The sequence below is a fragment of the Chionomys nivalis genome, chromosome X, assembly GCF_950005125.1.
Source record: "Chionomys nivalis chromosome X, mChiNiv1.1, whole genome shotgun sequence".
In the NCBI taxonomy this organism is placed as follows: Eukaryota; Metazoa; Chordata; class Mammalia; order Rodentia; family Cricetidae; genus Chionomys; species Chionomys nivalis.
Window position 1 is genome coordinate 96,417,338 of NC_080112.1, and position 26,306 is coordinate 96,443,643.

At 34.6% G+C, this 26,306-nt stretch overlaps 1 protein-coding gene across 1 annotated transcript in view; it reads right to left on the reverse strand.

The window, feature by feature from the left end:
• Nrk (Nik related kinase) overlaps positions 1 to 26,306 on the reverse strand; it is a 100,902-nt gene that overhangs the window by 6,757 nt on the left and 67,839 nt on the right. The window contains exons 15-26 of the mRNA XM_057759639.1: positions 26,018 to 26,085; positions 23,597 to 23,691; positions 21,064 to 21,161; positions 19,435 to 19,799; positions 18,062 to 18,371; positions 16,409 to 16,589; positions 15,569 to 15,640; positions 14,021 to 14,164; positions 10,827 to 10,985; positions 8,129 to 8,229; positions 6,148 to 6,297; positions 2,691 to 2,826 (exon numbers count right to left, since the gene is read on the reverse strand). Coding sequence (XP_057615622.1) covers positions 2,691 to 2,826; positions 6,148 to 6,297; positions 8,129 to 8,229; positions 10,827 to 10,985; positions 14,021 to 14,164; positions 15,569 to 15,640; positions 16,409 to 16,589; positions 18,062 to 18,371; positions 19,435 to 19,799; positions 21,064 to 21,161; positions 23,597 to 23,691; positions 26,018 to 26,085 — 1,879 coding nt within the window. The remainder of the gene's footprint in view (positions 1 to 2,690; positions 2,827 to 6,147; positions 6,298 to 8,128; positions 8,230 to 10,826; positions 10,986 to 14,020; positions 14,165 to 15,568; positions 15,641 to 16,408; positions 16,590 to 18,061; positions 18,372 to 19,434; positions 19,800 to 21,063; positions 21,162 to 23,596; positions 23,692 to 26,017; positions 26,086 to 26,306) is intronic.

Sequence of the window (26,306 nt, forward strand, 5' to 3'; positions counted from 1 at the left end):
GAGCCACCAGAGTCAGACATGCCAAAACTTTGCTGGTAAGCCACTGCCATGTGGCATTACTCATATTAATAGTAATGGGTTAAATTAATATGTAAGAGTTAAACAATAAGAAACCAGAGCTAATGGGCCAAGCAGTGATTTAATTAAGGCAGTTTCTATGTGATTATTTCGGGTCTAAGCTGGCCGGAGGGCCAGGAACCAACAGGTGGCTTGCTCCTCCAACAGACTTGAGTCACTCTAATGTTACTGAGTAATTGTCCTGCTAGAAGCAGAACTCAGGGTAGTTGTCGAGGAAAATGGTATTGTATTTTAAACTTCTTAGGCCTGTTTTATAATCCTTTGTGACAATATAATTTATGAAAATACTATCTGAAAGCAGAGTGCTTATTATTAAACATCCATATACTTCCGTTATTCTGTGAAGTATTTTATGGCCAAAGAAGTAATATTATTAAATGTTTGACTTTCAATCTACTATTCTTTATGTAAACTATAAGGAATAAAACTCCATACATAAAGTAAATTGTAACATTTAAAATCACAAACATTTTAACTGCAGGTAGAACACAACAAAATCTGGCACTTTGATGACTGAGAGCAGAATTCTTTAATCTATTATTTTCCTTTATTTGAAGGGGGAAAATTGGTGTCACTATAACTATGTCTTTTATATTAAAAAAAAATCACCCATTTTTATCAAATGCCCCCAGGTACTCTTGTTTAAACCAAAATTTACCTGCTGTATTGTACATTAAATTTACATAAAATAACTTATGGAAGACTAGGTAAACTGTAAAAGTAACTTACAAATGCATACTGAGAGAAAGGTGGCTTACCTCAAATAAAAGTTCAAAGCATGTATTATCCCTGTTTTTACTACAATGGAAACTATTACTTGTATTATTTTGATATCAATTTTTTCTAAATTACTATGATATTTTGACTATGAAAAATAACTGTTCTGAAATAACTTTATTAGTGAAATACAGGGTCCTAATTAAATTTTGCCACAGGAAATACAAAGAACTAATGGCCTGCCTTAAGTAACTAGTAACAGAATTAGCATGTATAAATTTGAGTATTTTACTCATATGACTACTATATAAAAATAGTATTCTTCTCAACAGCCATACAGAGCCAAACTTTCTAATTTAATACAGCCTGTTTACTGAGTCCAATACCCAGTGTTTATATCATCACACATCCACTGAACCTAGTTTGTTTTCTGAAATCTTGAAGTAGAGATTTTTGGTAAAATTTTCTATAATTCTTAAACTTCTGTACAAATATTTGGGAATAAAAACTTTGTCCTTGCTATTGAAAACATCATAGATTAATGAAATGTAAATTTTAGTTTAGGAAAATTTGGATTTAAGCCAGTTGTTAAGAGCAAGGTGTTTGGAGTTAGAAAACAGACTGCGTTCTTTCATTGATATTAGTATTATATTGTAATATATTCTCAATATGCACTAAACAATAACATCATGGGCTTATAGTGTTATAATTTGTTTTACATATACGTGTCTTTCAAATTCTACCAAGCGAAATTAGCTTTTTGATCTAGGTTAGAAATTTTCTTGCCTGAGAACCAGAGATGATGTAGACATTGAAGATCCCTTTTACTCTTGTGATCACCTAGTGGCTTGAATACTAGGGTTATGCTCAGTTTCCCATTTGAACTTGGCTACCTGACTTTCATTTCTGGTTCATATACTTTTTGAGGTTTTGGGGATGCATTCTTTCCCTAGGCTGCATCACTACTTTCTACTTGACATATTATTTCTAAAAGTATTACTATAAAAGATATAACATGACTCATCGCTTTTACTTCCTTTTGTCCTAGATTCATCAATTTGTACCATAAGCATTAAGTGTCTGTCATTTATAATGGTTTTAAACCCTCTATGAATTCTTACCTGTTTTAAGAAATTAGGGTAGGTTTTCAGGACAATTCTTAACATTAAAAGATTTTACAGATCCAATGCAAAAAACTATCACCCATAGAAAAAATGTCCAAAAATGAGTTCTTTCAAACTGGTCATTAAAATAATGTGGGTGTCACTTTTCTACCCACTGTACAGACATTTCAGAAGATTCTGTTATCTGTTTGGACAAATAGCTTTTTTACCCTTCCCTTTCCATCTCTTTTGTATAACCCACTGTCTCTTCAAACACACACACACAAACACATACACACACAAACACACACAAACACATACACACACACAGGGCGGGGGAGTTGCCATTCATCTTATCATTCTGCCATTTACCCATGCTAACATTTTAACTATTGGTATGTATTTTATTCTCTAGCCACTAAACATTGGAAACATACAAAAGAATCTCAGATTATGATAATTTCCCAGACCAGAAGCCCTAGGCTATTTAGAAAAATAAAGTGTTCTGGTCAGAAAAAAAAATGGATTTTCATGTTGCCACCTACCTGGGTGGCAAATAACAGGTATTCCAGGCAGTTCTATCTGTCTTTTTATATAACTGATTTCACATAAATACTACTCTATAAACAGAACATTGATGACTAGACAAAATAGAGTCCCTTTTAAATGTGCAAGACTTTAAATTATCCACCAGTGCTTTAAAGAAAAAAAATTCTGGAAACCTTATTTAGGATACATTTTATAGTCTTCAAACTTCTTGGTCTCATCTGAGAGAAAGAAATTGGTACATACCTACGGAAGATGGTATATCTTTCCACACTTCAAGGATCTTCTTGTAGAGTTGTTCATTTGCTTCCTCAGAGGCAGCTTCAGCATTGAAGGAGAGCATCACGCCAATTCCCAGGCCATCAGGTAAAATGATGATGTTCTGTGATAGAATGATTGTCAGGGATTGTTATTATGTTTCATAAAGATTTTTGTGTCCAGAATTTTATCACTATTACATTAATCAAAGCAACTATGCCTTTAATTGAAGACTAAAAAATGTTCAACGTGCAGGAAGGAAGGTAACCTCTGTTTCTAAATTCAACAGAATGATATAAACTAAACATTTGAGAAGAGTTGGTTTTTATTATGTCATGAAGCCTTTGATTTTAATTCTCTATTTTTGCGTAGGAAAATAATTTGGAAAAAATAAGTAAAGCTGCACTTCCAACACAGTGAAATATTGTGAAATTCCACGAAAGTATTGTTTATTGTAACAGGAAAAATAATACAGTTCTGAATTTAAGATTCATTTCCAAAATTAAGCAATATTTTCATAATGAATATGTGAGCCAAGTAACAAATCATATACATAATTCTTGATCATCAGCAAATTCGTGAAAAAAGGGAAAATAACCCTCAAATAACTTGAGCTTAAAATGTTTTAAGGGACAACTTTTAATACTCTTTATGGCTTGTTTAATTATATTTGTCCCCTATTCAAGAAAATGTAGACTGTCTCATTCAAGTTACATGTTACCATAGGCGCAATATACAAATTCAGAAGTGTTGGTTGGCAGAATAAGGAAATACTAAGAGATAACTAAATATTTCTAAATTTTTAGATTCATAAATAAGACAAAATTTGTTTAGAACACAGATATGCCAGTGACAGTACTTCTCTGATAAAATTTTAAAAGTGTGGTTTTCCAAATTACCAAGTTACAGGAAAAGAAAAGATGAGAAACTATACTTGCCAAAGCCAGTGTACTCAGACCAAGTGCTTGAGGCCATGTCTCAGCAACAACAATCCTCAAAACTAAAATGGGAATCCAGAGGCGAAACGCAATTTTAATGCGTTCCCTGGGCACTTGCATGAGCAGTTGAATCAGAAACCAGATAAGAAAAAATGAAAGAAAATCCAAGAAATAAGGTTGTCTCAAGAAAATCTGTTTGTAATAAAAAGGGAGTGCTGCGAATCCAGACAGCCTCTGAGGTAATTCCCTTGCTTCTAGGATGCTTGCTGAAGGAATGGCATATTCGTCAGCACGCGTGGCTTCCCTGTAACGTTAGAGCCTTTGTAAACTAGCACTTTGGAGAAAATATTATTTTTAGGACATTCTCTTTTAGAGACAGCCTCCTCTCCCTTATATTAGAGTCCTTTCTATTTTAGTGGGTCAAGACACTAGGGAATTTGTCTAAAAATACGTTTGCGTATATATGAGGGATCCTAATTAGGCCAGAAAATGATTTGTGAAATCTCTTCTTTTTTCATTCTCGTTTCTAAAGTTAATTAACTGATTTTCTAAAGCAAATAATTTCCCTGCTCATTGTTTAGATTTAAACTTCTTTAATGATTTTATTTTTCAAACCAGTGACTAGTATATCCCAGGCTGGCTTTAAATTTGCTCAATAGCTAATGCTAGTAATAATATTCCCAAACTTCCTGCCTACACTTCCAAAGTTATGGGATTATATGTGTGCACTAAGATGCCTGGTTGGACTTTTCAATAAGTGTTAACTTAAGCCAACATTCCAGTATTTTTTTTTATTTTATTTTTATTTTTTTATTTTCGAGACAGGGTTTCTCCGTAGCTTTTTGGTTCCTGTCCTGGAACTAGCTCTTGTAGACCAGGCTGGCCTCGAACTCACAGAGATCCACCTGCCTCTGCCTCCTGAGTGCTGGGATTAAAGGCGTGCACCACCACCGTCTGGCCATTTCAGTATTCTTTATTGAATTGGCTTCTGAACAAAGACTATCTGTTATGATGATAAATAAGATGCAGGAAGCTACAGAGACAACTTAAATATTTTTTCAAAATTATTTTGTGGTTTTGACTGAGGTGGTGTTTAATATTCTCATAGTACAAACAGTGTAAATTGTCTATATAGGCAGCCACTGGGTCATTAGCTCATGATTGCCAGTTTCACCAAAATGCCTTTAAAGATGTCTTCACCAATGTTCTGATTGTTTTATGTAATTGTTTTAATTGCATTATTAGAGACATGCTATATTCCTAAAATGTTCAAGATATCACACAAATTGAGTGACTTAAAACACACAAATGTTATACAGAATGATAAGCTGCTGAAATGATAAGATTCAGCAAGCTCAGTATCTTAAAGGAGATGAAGAAAAAGAACAGCGGTGGTGGCGCACACCTTTAATCCAAGCACTCAGGAGGCAGAGACAGGAAGATTTCTATGAGTTGGAGGCCAGCCTCTCTATAAAGTGATTTTCAGGACAGGCTCCAAACACTACAGAGAAATCCTGTTTCCAAAAACCAAAAAACAAAAAAGCAAAAAGCAAAACAAACAAAAAAACCAAAATCAAAATTAAAAAAAAAAAAACTAAAACAACAGCAACAACTGGTAAAGGCATTCCTTTAAATATAATTTTCAACAAGGAAAGCCATCAATTCCACGATAAATATTTTGTATGATGCACTTGGTGTGGTATGATGTTCTCGTCAAGCTCTTTATATTAATGATGAGTGTTTTCACAACCATTCGCAAGTTAGATCTATAGACTTTTATTTACATGTTAAAATTGTAGAGCATTTACTTTAAAAATACTGAATCTTTTCATCAGAAATTCCCAAATATAATGAATATCATAAATGAATTTTAAAGTAATTTGCTATAGTCTATAGAAAATGCAATAAAGAGGGGAATACACTTAATTATGTAATTCTACTATTGATTTCTTAACACAATGTATTAGCAAGTATATTACAGGGTATAGAAATTCTAAAGCCAATTGAAAAGCATCCTAGGGCCAATTAGTCTAAATGCAGAAAGATAAACAGATAGAGAATGTAGAACACAAAGCCATTAAAGGGAGAAAGACCTCAATGAGTTCCACTTGATAATCACCAGATGGTGGTGTGGGCTTGAGTTGATCGTATCTGGTTAATCAATATAACTGGATTTTAAAAGTTACATGTATTCATTAATAAGAAAATCATTACGGTCAAACAAAATCTGTCTGCAGACTATATTTAAATACCTGGAAAATGAAAGCATTAGTGATTCTTATTTACGTCGCAAAACTTTCTGATATGCTTACCTGTTAGATCTCTACACCCTCAGACACACATGTACATACAGGCAAAATATCAATGCACATGAAGTAAAAATAAATATCGCTTTTAAAGTAAAAGAAATGAAAGAAAGTTACACTTTAAACTTTTGAGAGTTCTGATAACTGGAAAAATTCAAAGTGTTTACAGTAAGTCCAAGGGATCTGTAGGTGTTATCTTACATTATTTGGCAAGGTCACATCAGACATAACTTCAGATTCTGCATCAATGATGTGGTAACCATTCGCTGAGCTGAAGAAAATCTTCAGTGTTTTCTCAGAACCAACAGCCAGGTCAACTGTCACTGGCTTAAGGTCAGGAGTTGGAAACACCTGAAAATATAAAAGCAAACATGGCCCAAAGGCCAAAATGACATTCTGACTAGGCAAAGATTTCCCTATTCTTTTGCTAGATTTACAAGTTTATGAAACTCAGATGGCTGTTTATGATTGGCTGATTGATTGATGATCCTGGTAACTGAACCTATGGTTTCCTGTAAGCTACAATGACCAAATTGCTATGACCCTCAGAACTGCATATGGCCTTGTTCTCTCATTAGTGGCCCTTAAGTTCCTTGCCTTGAGCTTCAGCAAATGAAGGAGCTCATCTGGTCTCTTAAACCGGTTCGCTGGATCAGCTGCCTTTATTTTTGCCAATATTCGTATATAGGCTTCATAGGACATGTAGTCTCCTTCGGAGTCTGCTGATTGATCAATGCATACTTGGTAAGGAATGAAAAAGGCCATTCACGTTAACCTATGGTAGACAGACTATCCTCTAAGACTCCTATGTTTTATAGTCTAAGGAAACAGAAAAGCAAACAGGATTCTTTGCCAAGATCAGCTTACACATTACATCACATCACAGGATTCACAATAATGTGGTTATGAGGTGAGCATCAGAAATGGAAATGAGATGTTGACAGGAACTGGCTAGACTTATTGTTGGTACTTATCTCTTTGTTTTCCAGTTCTATACCAGGTAGCGCTGACAAGCCAGCAGACACCCAAGAATTAACACATATCCAAATGTTGACAGCTGAACCAAGACCCAGTTTAGGCAGATCAGATCAGGGATGCTATATCTGTCATGGTAGACTGATTGTCTATATAGTAGCCATTCTATCTACAAAGAGGACACTGTGTGAACAGTGCAAATAGTTCTTGAGGAAAATTCATGTGTTTTACCGTGATCAGTCTATCTATATATGATGTTTTGGCCTAAAAATAGAACCTCATCTAAAATACAAATGTATTTCATGAATACCTTGAAGTCTATCAGGATGTGTTTCTACAAGAGCTTTGTGAAATCTGTAGGTGGGCTGAGTAGTTCAGTATCACAGGGAACATTTGCTAAAAATCAGGTTCTCAGGCCCCACTACAGAACCACTAATTCAGCCTGGAGTTGGGTCTGAGATCCAAACATTTAACAAATGCTTCCAGTGATTCTGATGCCTATAATCAGCATGATAAAATAGCTACTTGCCTTTTGTAAAAATGTATCCTATTTAAATAGAACCCAATTTATGGGAAAGGGAAAAACTCAGCAGCAGATTATTTGGGCCATTAGATGGCTAGCTTCCACAGCTGATGCATAAAAGGCAGTGAAATCTTTACATGTGAAGCACACTGCTGTGCCTACCCGCTGTGTCCCAGAACAGTTCTCCAGAGAAGAAATCAAGATCCCACTTGCTTCCCCCACCCACCTATTTTACTGATAGCTGGAGCAGGCTTTTCTCACCCCCTTCCAATGTGGCTTCCTCAGTATCTCCACATCTCTTCTTACCTTCCCTCTACTCCCCACCCCCTACTAAGAGAGAACAGGGACTTTCCCAGCTTCAAGTTATTGAGGTGGCACCTGAAGCCTGTGTTTTGGCCTCTAGAAGTGAAGATCTTCATGTTGACTACAGGAAATGGGAGTGAGGAGCTGGTGGGGATGTCCTGTAAGGGGAAGGGTTGGGGACATCCCTCAAACTCTCCCTTGCTGTGGCGCCTGTGGATTTTCTAAAAAGGGGTTAAATGATAATTATTGACATGATATATTCAAATTGCAATAACTGTAGCCAAATGGTATGTATTTGCACATCTACATTAAAAACTACTATTTTGATTATAATTTCTACTTTAGAGAAAACAGTATTATGCAAATGAAACGGTCACTCACTTTAATAGCAGTGCTTTCATCAAAGGATTTTGGTGCCCAGGCATAAAGGTGAATGGATGATTTCACAGCAACTGCAATGTATGTTGTTTCCTCATGTTGAACTATAATGGCAACATACAAAAAGTCATACATCAGAATTAATAAGAACACTCAAGTGTTTATATTTATTATCACAAATGAAATGAGCACAATGTTAAGAGCTAAAACTGAATATTTTTAGAATAGCTACTTGGCTGCAATTGTATTCTTATCATTCACTATTAATATCACTGCATATTTCCATGGATTGTATTTATCTGTATTTAAGTGATATACTATCCAGGTACTAAGGAAAAATATTTGCAAATTACTAATCTGGTAAGTGTCTAGTATAAACTGGGCAGTGGTGGTGCACACTTTTATTCCCAGCACTTGGGAGGCAGAGGCAGGCAGATCTTTGTGAGCTCGAGGCCAGCCTGGTCTACAAGAGCTAGTTCCAGGACAAGCCCCAAAGCTACAGAGAAACTCTGTCTCAGAAAAAAAAATGAGTAGTATATAGGATGTATAAAAATTTCTACAACTCTATTCAGCATCAGTGCAAAAAGACTAGGCAACGTACTTACTTTAAGAAAAATATACAAATGGTCAATAAACACATTAAAAAGTATGGAAGGGCATTACTAACCAACAAAATGCACACTGAGTTATGAGGAACTACTTTAACTCTGCTTTAGGATGACTAATACTATAAGGAGAAACAGACACATAGAAACATTCAAATGGATATGGAGAAAATGCAATCCTTATATATTAGTGGTGCTGATGGGAAATTCTGCATCCAGTTTGAAAACGGTTTAGGAGTACTATCCAAAAGAAAAGAAAAGAAAGATGCACATAAATACCCATAGCGGAATTATTGTTATAAGCCTGAAAGTAGCAAGCATACAAACATCTGCTAACTGATATGTTGATAAATACAAGTAATGTCTATATAATATATTAGTATTCTGGAGTTTGAAAAATGAATATTGACACGTGTTGTATTATGACACAACACAAGTGAACCTTGGGAGCATTACACTAATTGAAAGAGAACTGTCACAGAAGACCACATAATACACGGATATATTTATATTAGCTTCTCAGATAAGGCAAACACATAAAGAAGGAAAGAAGATCAAGGTTTCTCTAGTACTTGACAAAACACGGGTAAGGGGCTGGGCAATGATGGCACACAGAGCAAGTTCCAGAATAGCCAAGGCTATGCAGAGCAACCCTGTCTTGAAAAAACAAAATAAAGTGGGAAAGGGGAAAAGGCAGGAAATACTGAATGCCTGTCATGGAATTCATGGAATACTGGTCTCTTTGGGGACTAAAATCTGAACTTTTATGTAAATAAAATCATAGTAATGGCTATTGAGTTGTCCATTTTTAAAAACTACATTTCATAGTACGTAAATAATTTCAATGTCACTATTGATAGAGAAAGTAAAAGTTATACAAAGCACATGGTCGTTTATGTAATATCTCTCTTCTTTGGCTAGAATACTGCTTCTGTTCTGATTCTCTCCAATATTCTGTCTCTTTATCGTATTTCCTTCCTCTTTTTTAATTTTATCTCTCCTACCATTTTACCTGTTAATGGAAGAAATGATTTTTGGTTGTCCTGGATAGAAGTATCATTGATTAGAACAGGCTCAGCTAGGAAAAAAGACTTCACTTGTCCACTCACCTAAAGCAGATTTCAAAGATGATTACCCTCATAAAGATCTATCATTGTGCTAAAAAATTGCCAACTTAGTAAGAGGAAGTTGTTCAATATAAACTGCTGAATTAACATCTTGGAATGTCTTTCACCTTTGGGGCTATCATAGTTACATGACTGCAGGTCAGTGTGGTATCTAAAGCTAGAAGAAAGAGTTTATCTTGTCCTTTAGTTTTCTAGACACAAATCCCTTCGTGTAATGCTATATGTTTATATGTGCACATATGTGCAAACAAAAAGTCAGTTATGACATAAATATTCTCTTGCAATTTGTATAAAGTGATTTCAGCAATCCTTCACCTACATTACCAATTCTCCTCTGAGGGTCAATGGCTTCAGAGTAAAAGGAAACTGAGAACAGAGGGGATTTGCTTCAGAACTGGAATAGACTGGGCTAACACTACTTCATAGTCATCGAAAGCTCAGAACAATATTCTGTGAACAAAAGAGGTTCTTACTCTATTTTACAGAAATATTTATGAGGAGACACAGGATATGAAAAAGTTCTATAATAAAACATAAAGTATTAGGAGCAACAGTCAGTAGATGACAGAAACACTTTTTCAGAACCTCCTACACCACTATGAAGTTTCCTGGTCAGTATTAAACAGGATTCTATTTTATTTCCATTAAAAGGGAAGAAAATATCATATACATCTCTGTAAGCTGCTAAAGATACATCAAACGTAGTTATAGTAAGGAAAATATTACTTTTAAATATTAAGAGTGACTAAGAAAGGAAGAAAGAAGTAAACCAAATTGAACTCCAAGAGTGATTACAGCCAATAGGTATGATTACATAGAAGAGGCCTAGGAGATGCCTCAATGACATTCGCTCACATTTTCATTCAAAATTGCAAATCCTTTCCTTGCCTTGTCTCTTGCAATTATGAACCTCTCCACATGAATCGAAGCATAAACTATATAACAATATTAAATGTGAAATGGACGTACGGACACTGAAGTGTTCACAGCCAGTCAACTTATCAATAGATTTACAAGCTTCCTCTGTCTTCAGCATTTCCTTCTGTCTTCTCTTACTTTCCGGATCATTATTCAGAATCTTGTTCCTCAGCCAAGTCAAATGATACACACGAAGTCTGTTCTTGCGACCTGGTAAGAAAACATGATGGTATTTCAATTCTCTCTCTCTCTGTCTCTCTCTCTCTCTCCCTCCCTCCCTCCCTCCCTCTCTCTCTTCTAGATATTCAAAATTCAAAGAAGCAGGGTGTACTCCTGTTTAAACCAAATGTTCATTAAATTAAGTCACTTTTAAAAGCTAACATGATCCTCGCATCTTCTGTCTCAATTTCAAAAGACCGTTGGGTTCTACTGTCTGCCTCTATGCCTATCTGAAGTGGATCTAAAATACTCCGCTAGCATAGGTTAAGACTGTCTCTAGGATGCCAACCCAATGACAGTTCGTTTGGACTTTCCTAAGTCATAGCTCCCCAGCAGTTTCCAGTCCTAGAGGTGGTCCCCGTATGTATGGATGAGATGTCTGAATGCTGACTGTTTGGGCATTTGGAACCAGGATATGGATCTTCTAGAGTTCTGTCAACCTAGCATGTTTATAAATGAATCAGACACATTTATTATTTGTTTCTTCAATTCTTTTGTCTAAAAAAATTTTATTTGTCTTTTAAGGCTTATTTTTATACATTTATGATGTATAATGTGGTATTCATGTAGACATTGAGGAAATAATTACTTTAATTTAAAAAATTTATTTATGGTGACTATATTCACTTTCCTTTCCTCTATTTTGAGATACATAATCTGTTACTTTTTATACATCCCCCTGTTTCACCATAGAACAACAAAATGTGGTACTCTTATTTAAATTTTACTTAACATGTACCTATTGCTTTCTATCGCCTTCCTTCCCTCTTTTCATTCAGTCCAGCCACTGGCAACCACCAGCCTAAACTCAGCCTCTTTGAGACAATGTTTGAATCATTTCTTTTAGTTTTTGAGATTATAATATAATTACATCATTTTCTCCTTCCAAGCTGTCCCTTATAACACTCCCTTCTTTCTTTAAAATCTATGGCCTTTCTTAATTGTTATATATATATATACATGGATATTCATAAATACATAAATATAACCTGTTGAGACAATTTTTGAGATAGTCTTTAATTGTAATTTCCTCATTACAAAATTTATTTAAACACTAAAGAATTTATATGACTTTATTCTTTTTTGAAGTCTTATTTATTTTCTCTCTCTCTCTGTAACAGCCCTGACTGTTCTGGAACTCACTCTGTAGAACAAGTTTGCCTCAGACTCACAGAAATCTACTTGCTTCTGCCTCCCAAGGGCTGGAATTAAAGGCATGTGCCACCACTACCTGGCTTTTTAGTCATTTTTAATATTGTTATAAAAGTCCCAATAATAAGAATCTTTGAGAACAGGCTGACTTCAAACTTGGAGATCCACTTTCCCTCTATCTCCTGAGTGCTGAGATTAAAAGTGTGTGCCTCTATGCTCAACCTATCAGCAAAATTTTAAAGTGATTAATTTTACTGTGTTTTTAGAGGGGAATTTTAAGTAAGTGTTAGGGTTCAGAAAATCACATTTGTGGACATTTTATACTCAATTGGTAGAATAAACTACTGATAACTTCATATTGCATCCTTGTAACTTCTTTCAGGGTAGACTTTTGAGGATCCTCATCTGAGGATGATTTTTTTATAGTATTTGACACAAAATAATTTGTAGGCTGAGGAATGTTTGCTTACCATGCACAAGGCCTTAGTTTTAAAACCTAGTAGCAAACATTTGGGTAAACCCAATTACATTTGGGTTAAGTTTAAGGAATCTAAAGAGGTATGTCTGGGTTTGAGAAAATCAGATGAAAAAAAATCTCTTATCCAGATGTGCATAATCTCTAAGCTATCTAGATGTTTTCAAAACTAAATGTTGCTTCTGTGTACCTGAAATCATTGCAAATGATTGGTCATGAAATATGATTAAAATCTCTAAAGGATTTTGCCTTTAATCAAACCTTGAAGCAAAATGAATCAAATCCAATCACATGAAAATTTGCTAATATATATTCCACATATATGTTATAAAGTACAAAAATTCATATAAATATCAGTGGTTGGTATGGTTTTATTTGGTGGCTGATGCTAACCATTTCCATTGATTCATTAATTGTCTTTTGATTTTCTGATACTAATTCCTGTTTACTGTTAGCTCTCAAACCCAAGACAAAGGGCTTAACTAAGGTACTTATTAACATATCAAAGCAGACACTGGCTGCCAGGTTCTTCCAGCCTCCCACAGTCCCTATGGGTTACAGGAACCTGCTGGTTGGCATATCCTGTCCCCCACCCTGAAGCTTCCAGCTCAGGGGCTGGGCTGTCTTTTACCCATATATATGTTCTCTTATATTATATACTCTCTTCCATGTATATCCCAGCCATTTTGGCTACACCAGTCCTTTTATTCTTTTGCCTTTTGAACTCTTGGCTGCCACTCCAGGCTCCCCTCTTTTCCCTCCCCTCTCTCTCATATTCTTGTTCAGTCTGTCATGTCCACTCTGGACTCTCCCAGATGCCTCTGGCTATGTTCTCCCTTCCATCTACAGTAAACCTCCTCGACCATACCTAGGAGCAGTCTTGTCCTTTTGTTTTCTTAATTCATTTAGTAGTCACAATTAATTTAACACCAAACACTTGCTTTTTCAGAGTCAGGCTCTGATTATGAAAATTATAAAAGATTATGAAAATCAACTGCTGTTTGGGAAAGGTGTAGATAATCTTGTCTGGTTGCCCTTGTAATATTAGGTGGAGACAGAGACTATTCTTTCTTCTACCCAATTACTCATCCATTTGTGTTTTGGACACATCAAAAGCTAGATGGTGGCTATTAGTGTAGTCCCTTGTACGTGAGATTACTCACGGATGCAAACATAGTTTTCTTGATCTCCAACCAAGGTTAAGTGCATCAACATCAAATGGATTTTGTTTAAAGTGTGAATGGATAAGAAAACACAAGTAGGAGATTCTGCTGTCCCAATTAAAGGTTATATTTAAAGTGATTTCCTATGAGCACTTTCACCTAAGAAAGCCTTTAACCTAGTTTGCAGTTCAATTACTCTGCATAATTACTCAGTTAATTTGAGGACTTAAACAAACCAGAGATGGTAATCAGCAAATTGAGGGACTCCACGACTTGGATCTGGCGGAATGGTCTGCGCTTTATAAGTTTAATGATGTCTGCCTTTCCACTTCTGTCCATCAGGTACAGATTAGATCGGGTGCCCAGCAACAAATTGACTCCTGTTCAGACACAGAAAAGTGCTGTATTAGCTGATTATTTTTATTAGTGTGTATTAATTCTACAGGAAGGGTTTTCACTATGATGTTTTTATGCTTATCTATTACATAATTTAATCAAAATCACCCACATCACCCTCCCTTACATTTCCTTCTCACTCCCTCTGCACCCTATTCCATTTCCCTGTCTCTATTCAACTTTTAGGACCTTAAGAAAAATAAGGGGGAATATGATGTTTGTCTTTATACATGTGACTTATTTCAATATCCAGTTATAACCTACTTTTCTACAAACATGGTTCGAATTTTTTTCACAACTGAATAATACTCTACTATGTATGTGTGTATTCCACACCTCTTAACCTTTACCTATAGATTTTTAAGTAAATATGTATGTACAATTACTTTTTTATTGCAGTTTGCTAATCCACGCAAACATGACTTTTATCATTTCGGGCTAATATTAGCCTTGTTAACATCATACTATTTAACTATGTACACTCCTCACAGAGTATGTTTTATTAAAACGAGTAGATAGCTCTCTATACACACTAGCAATATTCTATTGCCTGCTGTCTAGTGTGCCATCGGACATACAGAATATTATATATACATAGCACTATTTTATTATTTGTCACATACATTTCCAGAATCAATCAGACCTTCTGAATATTATCTTTAAGCAAATTTAGTGTATACATATATCTATACATACACAGTTAATTTTGGTTTTTAGACATCAACTACATTACATCATGCATTATTATCTGAGCCACTAAATGAGAAAATCATTGAGGATGACCATTTTCTTCTAAGGACTCTGTCCCCTGTATTTTTCTTTAAAACCCATCTTCTATTCAATCATACATGGGTCAAAATCTATTAAGTGTTAAGTTAGAAGTGGGTGTTTACTTTGGACCCTGGTTGCATTAAGTTATTTTATAGTACTGTACTGTGTAGACTTGCTTGGGACAACCTATATATAATCTCAGATCTGCTGCTATGATCATTAATATTCTGAAACAAAGAGTTGAAAAAGTCTGTCAAATTTAACATTTATAGAGCAAACTTATACATCCTCTACACTTAAAAATTGCAAGATCCTAAAGAAACCTTTCTTATAATAAGTATATACAAACTTAGAAAATATTAAACTCAAATATTCAAATAATCATAGTGAAGTGTAATTTTGTATTTTGCTCTAGTTAACTCAAGTTAAAAAGCATAAAATGGGGCAAGACATTAATTCCACAGGCCAAATCAGTCCTGAACCAATTCCTATGAATTCATTTTAATTGATTGGCAATGGTAAAATATTTTACTTCTACAACCTTCCCAAGTTTTCAACATGAACATGGATTTAAAACAGAACAAAAACAAAACTCAGTTTCAAGAACTCAAACTTACCCCACAAAGAACCACAGCAGATCTCAGACGTAAACTCCTTTTCGTACACATGGATTAGTGGTTTGTTATATGCTGGGAAGATACAGAGTGGGTTAATATTTACTTCAGATGGTAGGTGAGGGGGGTTTTCAGGAACCTCAACAAACCCAGCATGTACTGCAAAGGGAAAGGCATTGAAACAAATCACTGATCTATATACTAAATGTGCCAAGTATTTTCATAATGGAGATGACCCTCAAAGTTTGGTTTCCTTATTGTATTTCATCTTCTATGTAAGATTTAGTAAATTTTTAGCTCATTAAAAAATACAAATCATACTGGTTAAAATAAATTGCCGAGTATGGATGTGATTTATGGCTTTGATTATAGTGTAAAAGCAATAATTGAATGAAGGACTCAATTTCTCAATTGCAGAGTCAGTGAGAGCTGGGTGTAATAGCAAGTGTCTGGGATCCCAGGAAGATGAGGAAGTCAGTGCCAGCAGCAGCTAGAGAATGAACTCAATGCCATCCCGGTTACACGAGACTCCCAAAAATCTAAGGAAAAATAAAAGATTTTACTGAGGTGGAATTAAAAAGAAAAACTTATATATTATTTACTTATTTAGGCACATATGGTGTGGTTGGTTCTCTCCTTCTACCAAATGGGTCTAGGGGATCAAACTTAACTCGTTAGGCTTGGTAGCAAAAATTTTTACCTTCCGACTCATCTTGCCAGCATTCATCAACCTCATTTTATACCATATGAATATTCAACTTCTTTGATTTATCACACACCACGAACTACTGTATGAGCAAGTGGAAGCATGCAGCACAGAAAGATTGCACCAGAAATACTCACAGTTGGCGCTTGCAGTGTCGGTATCAGAGGCAGAAGCAGAGCCTCCGGGAGATGAGTGGATGACAGGAAAACCCAGTGTTGCTGATGACCCTGCCGTGTCATTGGGATTCTCAGCATCAAGTGCGAGGGATGTGATATCCAAGGCAATTGAATCTGAGGTCTCAGTTCCACCATCTGACTCCTATAAGAAGATGTAGGATTGGGGAGCTGGTAAACAGGGGATCTAAGGTTTGAAAGGAATATCTAAACCCTACATGCATGCGCCAAAAAACTACTTTGAAAAAAAAGCACACCCTGAGGGCATCTCATCCCTTAGTTTACAATAACTACAGCGCCAGTTCTGGTGGTACATACATATATTCCTGGCACCAAAATTGTTGCCATGAGTCTTAGGCCAGCCTAGGCTACATAACAAGTTCTAGATTAGCACGAGCCTACAGAGCTAGAACCTGGTCCTAAAATTGTAAAACACAGACATGCAAACAAACAAAAATAAAATAAAATAATACAAAACAAAAAAAACAGGAACAGAACAAAACAAGAAAAATGGCTAAGAGAACAGGTAGTAAGAAGAACCTTGGGGGTGTGGTTCAAATGACCAAACAAAAGACAGAAAACAAAACAACAGAAAGACTTATAACAATCCTTAAGTAAACATATTTCACTATAAGTCTTTCACACTTCCATTAATGGAGTAGACACTCAAGGACAAAAGCCTCCAAGCATGACAATTCTATATTCAGTATGTGGAAGAATTTTCAACTCTCTGTTGGGGTTATTGAATATTGAAGGTCGGGTGGAGAATTAGGAGTTAATTATTTGTGACAATTAAAATCTACCAGCCTAGATGTCTAACAGATTAATTGTAAAACAAAATGTGATATGCACATATACACAATGGAATTATATTCAGCCACAAAGGAAAATAAAATCATGAAAATTTCAAAATAATGGATGGCTATGGAAATTATTATAGTAAGGGATATAATTCTACTCAGAGAGAAACATACTTCCATTTCTTAATGACAGACACACAGATCCTAGATTTTAATATGTGTGTGGGGTGGGTGGGTGGGTGTAGTATAGAACTAGAAGAGATTATCAAGAAAAGGAGGAAAGATTTTAAGGAAGAGTAATGGGAAAAATGGATCAACAGAATCCATGTGACATAAGACTTGAAAGGAAGGAAAAGGTACAGTTGAGGGGGCAAGGGAATGGAAGGAAGAGGAGGACCAACAAAAACAAAGTATGTGTGAAAATGCTGTAATGAAATTCATCACTTTATGTGCTATAAAATACAAATAAATACAAAATGCTAATGGTTGCACAATATTGTGTATGTCTAAAATGCTAGCTATATGAATGCTTTACTTGGAAAATTTTAGTATGTTTTCTACAGTCATAAATAGTATGACCAGTACCTTGAAATACTTCTCCAAATGTATGATCTAACTTATAATGACCAAATAAATCAGCGATTTTGTCCCTGAAGTATATAAGAACCATCAAACTGTATGTAGCGAAGATCCCATGCACTTATAATTTAACTATATATTTAAGTTATTTCAGGATTTGGTATACAAAAATATAATCATTGTGAATAGCTGAAATGTTACATGTCATGTGCTGATATTCATTCAAATGCTTCATTACCTCCTGCTCACGTTCAAACTCCTGAAATATATGTTGATCCAGTCCTGCAGCATCTTCCTGTGAGTGAGTTTCTTCTGCACAGAATCCATATGCTCCATTCTCTTCCCTGTTTCCATGAATTCCTCTGTATCTGGCACCTCTATTGGCTCCATGTCCATCATGGCTTCTAAAGGCTGCACTGGCTTCAGCAGCAGGGTTTCCACGATACCTTTGGGCTCCATCGTTTCCATAGGCTCCGAAAGCCCCCCGCTGTCCATTACTTCCACCTCTACCACCATGCTTGAGTATTCCTTCTCTGCGATAGCTTGTCCTGTTAGCAAGAGCAAATTCATGAAAGAAGACCATTCAATAAATCACAAATCAAAGCCAGAAATCAGATTTTACACATATACACACCCACATAGGTTATGCTCAGGAATATTTTTGCTTTTTATTAATGCTTTTGTTTTATATACATGTGAAAATTTCCTCAAGGCTTTTCCAGTATTAAATACTGAATTAACATGATAGCCACTCTTAAATCTTCATCATCATGTGGTAGACACGACTGTTTAGTGCAGAAAATAGTCATTTTCTTAAATAACTGAGTAAAAATTCCAGTCATGTTAATGATAAAACCCATAGTGATATTATAATATTTTTAAGTATTCTGTTGCTTTTAACATATATTTTCATTTATTTACATGTATACAAACAGCTCTGCTATAGACCTTTGGTCAATACTCTCACCAGAGTGTTCAACTGATATAGGCTTCATATGTTAGAGTAAGATAATCACAGAATCAGGGTTTATAAATGTTAAGTTCTAAAAATGCTCAATCCTTCATTTTACATGGAGACAATATTAAACCTATGTCCCTATGAAGATTATAAATTAAAATCTGTATGAAAATGGAATTCTTTATAGTTTTTCTATTTGGGAGAAAAATTCAAAAGATCTTTTGGTAACTTCTGCACCAATTAAACTAATAAATATCATACCAAGTTGATCATATACAGGACAAAATCATCTCTACTCTCTGGGAAATGCTTAGCCATTCTTTCAAACAGTAGAAGAATCCTTCATCTTTTACCTCATTTCTCATTGTGATTTTAAAGCAAAAGAAGATTCAATGGCATTGATTTGAAGAGAAACACTCAGACAATCCCAGTTATTAAGAAACTAATAAATAACTGAATTTAAATTATAATATACATAATTCAAAATTATATGTTCTACATTAGAAAAATTTAAATCACAATACTGAGCATGTACCAATATAAAAGTACAATTCATTAATTCTCTTAATGTTATTTAACATTTAAAAATAAACCAAATATGTCAATAGTTCTGAACTCATAAGCATCTAGTATAATAAGAGAGACAAACCAACCTTGGCCCATTAGTAGCAGCACCAAGATTATCATCTATGCCACGAAGAGACTCATCATCGAAGTCACCATCACCACGGGCTTCACAGACATTTGCCTGATCAATCTGGTTATTCAAGTCATCATGGCCATTGATATGGTCATAGTTATCTTCATAAGCATCGTAAGAAGCTTCCTCATCACCATCAGTATTAGCACCAGCATCATAGAGTTCAACATAATCACCATCTTCTTCAGGTTGCTGAGTGGCAGGTGCAGGAATTAACCAATCATCCCAGAAGATTTCAGAGAGTGCATTATGGCCTACCCATTCATTTGTCAAGTATACAGGGGGTGATATTTTTCCCACTTTAAATCCATCTGGAACCTGTGTGCACAAGAAAGGTTAAGGTAGTCTCTAATAGCTTCTTATTTTCTTTAGCTATTGGAAGTTTCCAAAATGACAACATTTAAAAACATGTTAAAATCATATTTCTTACTGAAACAAAGATGTCCAGCCAATACAGAGAGCAAATATTTTAGTGAAGATGAGTTGCCCAAATCCAAACATTAGTAACTAGTTGTGGACTTTGTAGATCACACAGCAAATAGCAAATTTACTCACTCTTTTATTAACCCTACTTGCCTGCTGAGGAGTAGACATTTGCACTTGATGCTAGGTAGTATGCTCTCTGCATGATGCCAGATGGTATGCTCTCTACAAAGTCTGTTTTTTCCTTTTGTTTTATTCTAACACTGAGATTAAAGTATTGCTCTTGAAATAGATACGTTATTTTTCCAGGTTTGTTCATATATGCCATATATTATCTTAAATTATTTCAAATGCCTCCAAAAAGCAAATGAATACAAATGTAATTCTTATGTTAGGCATAAACATGCATACAAAAAAGTATGGGTATTGTGAACATAAAATAATATGATCTGAAAGCAAATTACAAAAGTTTATGGTGATCTTTTACTTATACAATCAAAAGACACTATTTTTCATTAATATTTTCTCTCATTATCTATGGAACAATATTAAACAACAGTTAAAATGTAACTTATACCTCTTGATCGTAACTTAATTTCTAGAAATATCTGTTTGTCAGTATTTTTTCCTATATATTCTATCTGTAATTTGTGTGGTACTGGGATTGAACCTAGAAACTTGGGTTAAATCCTTAGCACATCTCTTCCACATACCCTGACAAAACTGTGAAAATACAACATTGTTTGATTAGATAAGTGCTTTTTCCCATTTCAATTTTAAATTTAGAATTTTCTATTGGGAATACTTCCCCAACAGTGTGATCTTTTTAAATAAAGACTAATAAAACATATTTAAACTCTTTTACTTCTCCATTTAAAAATATTTTATGGTATAAGTGGTTTCCTGTATGCATATTTGTGTGCATTGTGTGTGCCTGACGTATGCAAAGATCAGAATAAGGTGTTATATATGGAGCTGGAATTGCAGATGATTATGAGTCACCATAGTCATTGTGAAAAGTAGACCCTCATCTTCTGGAACAGGAACAAGTGCTGAACCATCTGTCCATGCCTACCCTTTATCTTTTAATGTCAGAAAGAATAGGACAAACCACAATGATCTTAAAAGTAGATATAAATGCACCATGAGCTAAACCTACATGGATATCAATGAGTAACTTCTGATCAATAGTAGAATAAGGCGGCGATGACTGGGACTTCCTCCTAGTCACAGGACTCTCCTCCTCGGAAGATGACTCTATGGAATGCCAAAAATTACATTAAGAACAACAGTGATTTCACAACTGCTTCGCTTTGTGTAGTGGATCAGTTCAAAACCGTATTGTTTTTCTTTCAGCCTTTGTCATTCTATTTTGAAATTATCAGTTAATATTAAAATCTATTGGGGCAGTAATAAACACAGAAACAAGCAAGCTTAAGCCAATCACAGACTGTCAATGGATCATACCATGTCAAAAACAGCAAGTACGTCACTCTAAGAAGTAAGCAATTTCTGTATTTTACTTCTCTGTTATTTGGTTAGTATCTGCCAGTGGCGTAATTTTCAGTGCTTTCTGGTTCTGAGCTCAGTCATACTTCTTAATTTATCAAACAAACTCTGTTACATTAAAAAAACCTATTGTGGTTGTGGTCCTGAGTTCCACTTCCAAGGGTACTAGTAGGCTCAAGTTTTGTTCATGCTGCAGACCTACAAGGCATTTTTATCTTCAATATTTAGCACACACTTGAGAAATCTACCAACCTCCCAAGTTTTAACCAAGTTATGAATAGCCAAATATTTCAATAAAGATGAAGATTGAGATAATAAAAATTTATAAAACTTAGCTCTGTATCATAGATTTGGAAACTTTAGAGTAATTTTTGAGACAACTTTCTGCAGTGAAGGAAATATTCTGTGTCTGTTTGGAAATGAACATTTGGGAGTACTGAGCATTAACCACGGGACCACCAGGGTAGCTTCAGAGCATTTAAAATGTGGCCATTGCACCTAAGAAATAGGCTTTGTAAATGTTTACTTAATTTTTCTTTTAGTTTTCATTTTAATAATCACAAGTGGTGTGGCTGTTTACAGACACATTGGACAGCACAATTCCATTATGATAATAATTCTATTTAAAATACAAATTCTTTCAGTATAACAATATAGATTTTGAAAACTGTGATGTGATATATAAGTTGCATAAAAAATTCAGTGAGAATACATAATAGGCCTAGAAATCAGTAGAGTATAAATGAACATATTTATTATAAAAAGGTGTCCTACTGGAATACTGGCTCTATGTTTATTTCTAGGGGTATTAAGTATAAATACTACTGACCTCCTTTTGTCTGCACACTAACTATAGATAGTCTAAGTCTAGACATTACAATTAAAAACCCTGCATTTGCTGTGCTGCTGTCTTTTGAAAATGTTATATACCATATCCCAGAATCTGCATTCTTGCCTTCTAGTGCTGGAACCTTGCTCCTTATTGTTTTTCAGGAAGCAATTCTTTCAAGTCTTTTCAAGTGGAAGGAGAGCGACTGACTGTACAGTCTCAGCAGCTGATGACTTCTCTGCACATCTACATATGTCCTAATCTGCTGGCAATGTAAGATGCTCTGTGGCATACACGTAACAGAGGCTCAGCCCTGAAAGGGTTAGCGCTTCTCAGCAGAGACAGTACTTCTTCCTTCTCCTATCATTATCCTAATCCTAATGTTTAGGGATTAGTTTATTTCAGAAAGGCAAGTGAGTGAACTCTAAAACTGATGTGTTTGCCATGTATTAGCAAATTTATACGTGACCAAACCAGAAGGAAAATATTGCAGGGAAAACATTCCTACTATTTTGCCTTATCTTTTCAAAACATCATGTTTATGTGAGGCTGCAGTATGAAAAGAATTCTGTCATCATAGTACTCTCCTAAGGTCTCCGAAGGGTTTTCAAATTCAGAAATTTGAATGTTTGATTTTCTATATCCCTTATGATATAAACATTATCAAAGATCTGTATTCTACATTTTTATAAATAATGTGAGGGCTCAGTCAGAAAATGTCCTCTAATTAAACATATCTTGCATGCTTAAAACTGGAAAATGCCGATTTATGACCTAATAGCTAAGTTTATGACAATTTTTTGATTTTTCCTAATGTCTAAAAAGGTATAATAAATTTAAAGTCTGTTAAATGCACATCACTAATAAAATACTTGATTGAAATTTATACCAAAATTTTATAAGCACTCCTATTATTATTTGATCAATTAATTTTGTGTATTTTAAATAAAGCCATCGGTTTGTGGTATTTAAGAAATATTTATGTGATACTGTGTATATCATATTTTGAAGAGGTGAGATAAAATGACAAATAAAACTTATTCTCACAATTATTCTGCTCATATTGTAAATGCAGCCTAATAGATGTTGGGTAGATAGAGAACAGTCCTCAAGTTCTTTAACATATGGTCTCATGTTGTATAGGAACTAAAGGAAATTATCACTTTCCATTTCTCAGAGGTCACCACTAATCACTCAAATACCAAATCAAATCAACTGCTTTTCTTAAATACTACTTGACCTCCTTAATATTTTTCATTCATTCTTTCTGGAAATTCTTCTTTAGTTCTGAAATATTTGCTGTTATATATTTGGTCTATGTATTTGACTGTTCTAACTTTGAGTTTCGAATCACCTGATGCTGCTTGGAAATTCTGAGGATTTAGGGAACTCCTCTGTCTGATGTCCATGGGCTGCTGAACTTCTTCGAAAAGAGGCTGCTCAGAGACACTAAAATGATAAATAGACAAAAGTTTTAGCAAAGATATGTTTATAATCATGATAAGAATATTGGGTTTACCTTCATCTCTTAAAACCATTTGTGAAAGAAAACCAAACTAAATTAACACAGAGACAGGAAGGCATGTGCCACAAGATCAAGCCCCAAAGCTACAGAGAAACCATGTCTCGAAAAGCCAAAAAGGAATTTTCTTAAAATTATACATCACACTGAAAAAAAAGTAGAGCATGGATATTATTTTCCAATTTTAATTTCCTAAACCTATTTTATCTAAGATAGAGAAACAATTTCCATGTGTAGAAATAAAAGAAAGTACTTTTCAATACAGCATGCATTTCCTTCACATATAATATATTCTATAAGTGTTCAGAGTAATATTCAGATAAAATTATCCAGATAACATTAGCAAACAAAACCGTCCATTGTATAATAGACTTTTCACATGGCAAATACAGAGTTTGTTATTATAAATATTCCACTGTTATCCTGTTTTATTTGTCCATAATTCATGTTTTAAGTGTATTGTTCCTGGTCTGAATAGGTAACACTTTGGATACATAAGCACATCCATGTTTACCATTAAAATTTAAATGCCAGTGGAGATACTTTTATTTGCTCTCAGTTTTCTATCTAGGAAGGATTTCTTTTGTTAATTTAAGTTTATAACAGACAAAGACATTAGTATGGTCCATCATTTCAGGAATAACTCAAAATTCATTTACAGTAATTTTATGAATTTATTTTTGTTTGTGAGTTCATTATAGTTTAGGCATTTTACAAATTTAAATACACTTTGAGGAAATGTATTTGTTGTTAATAAATTAAAATCTATTTGTAAAGTTACTGATCACTCTCAAGTTGACATCAAGTTTAAATTTTATATACTGAATTGTATTAAAATCATATCCAAGGGCACTAACAATTTTTTCAAAACTAACCTCATTTCTTCTCTTTGAGGTTAGAAGCATGGTAACTCAGGCATTGACTGGAGAGAAAAAGAGTTCTCAATCTGACTGTTAATTTTTGCAAGTTTCTCCCTCAGGTTTCTTGTGAATACATAAAGTCACAAGATTAAAAAATAATGGTGTATAGCCGGGCGGTGGTGGCGCACACCTTTAATCCCAGCACTCGGGAGGCAGAGGCAGGTGGATCTCTGTGAGTTCGAGGCCAGCCTGGTCCACAAGAGCTAGTTCCAGGACAAGAACCAAAAGCTACGGAGAAACCCTGTCTCGAAAAATCCAAAAATAATAATAATAATAATAATAATAATGGTGCATGGCTATGCTTATCATACATGAACTCTCTGCCATCTGTCTGTACTGTGCAGTATCTTTAACTTAATATTATTTGTATTGTTTTTTCTTAAAAGTTTTACTATATTACATGGTGAGTATGTACTTAGTAAAATCCAAATTAATTTACTTAGAGAAAAAAATTGTTTGGAACACTGATTATGAGATACGTTTATCAGTGTGTGTGCGCGCTTGTGTGTGTGTTTGTGTCTACATGCACCTAGAATTACAAACATGTCATGTCACCTATGTGGAAGTCATAGGGACAAATTGTGGAAGTTGGTTCTCTTCTTTGTGTGGGTTGTGAGAGCTGAACTCAGGCCAATAGGCTTGATACAATGTGCTTTTACCCACCAAACTACCTTGCCAGTCCTGTCTAATAGCTTTAATATAAAGAATGATTAATACATATTTGCTGAATGTTTGACTGAATGAACATAGGCTATGGCCTCTTCATTGTGAGTTTGGTCCATTTTAAATATTGTCTTTCATGTATAGCACAGAACAACTGACTTATGGAACATAATCTTTGAAAATTACTGAAATCAGCAATACTACAAAGATGAAAACTACAATGAATAGTTTCTATGATGCGTATGTCATCTTATTTATCTGACAATGATTCACATGTTTAATTTTGACCACAGAACACTTTGAGGCTTTCCTATTCCTATTTTCTATTAGTTTCTGCACTTATGAATAATTTGTTTTATTATATTGTACATTTAAGAAAACACACCTGACACTTATTAAATCCTACTGCTAAATGAATCATATTAAATAAATTATTTTCAAAATTGCTAGGTAATTATTGAATTGAATCAAATGGACTAGACTATGAAAGCTGTTACTGGAAGATGCTGTTAATGGATCACTGCAGTGAGGTTTTAAATGTAAGCCAATTATGGCAAACTGTCATGATGTGAGTGATAATTTAGCTTTGACTTCACACGTAAATTAATTTCAAAATTTTGTTTTTGATTTCACAGTTACTCACAAGTAATTTGCAAACAGAAATACATACCTTGAGGAAAATGTCACACGATGTGTACGATTCCGGTTGCCAGGCCTAGAAGCAGAGCTCTCTTGCGCCTTAAAGACATAATGCAATCAATAGTTTAATGAAAGTACTTGACCACAAATTCTTTTGTGCTATTAATGTATTGGAAAATTACTTTCTTCACATATATTTTTCCAAAAATCTAACTTAAAAATACAATTTTTATAAATGGGTCTTATTTTTATAGTTATAACCCTAGAAGTTAAAGAACATAAGTTTCTGATAGCTTCTTTGAACATTAGCATAGGTGTAG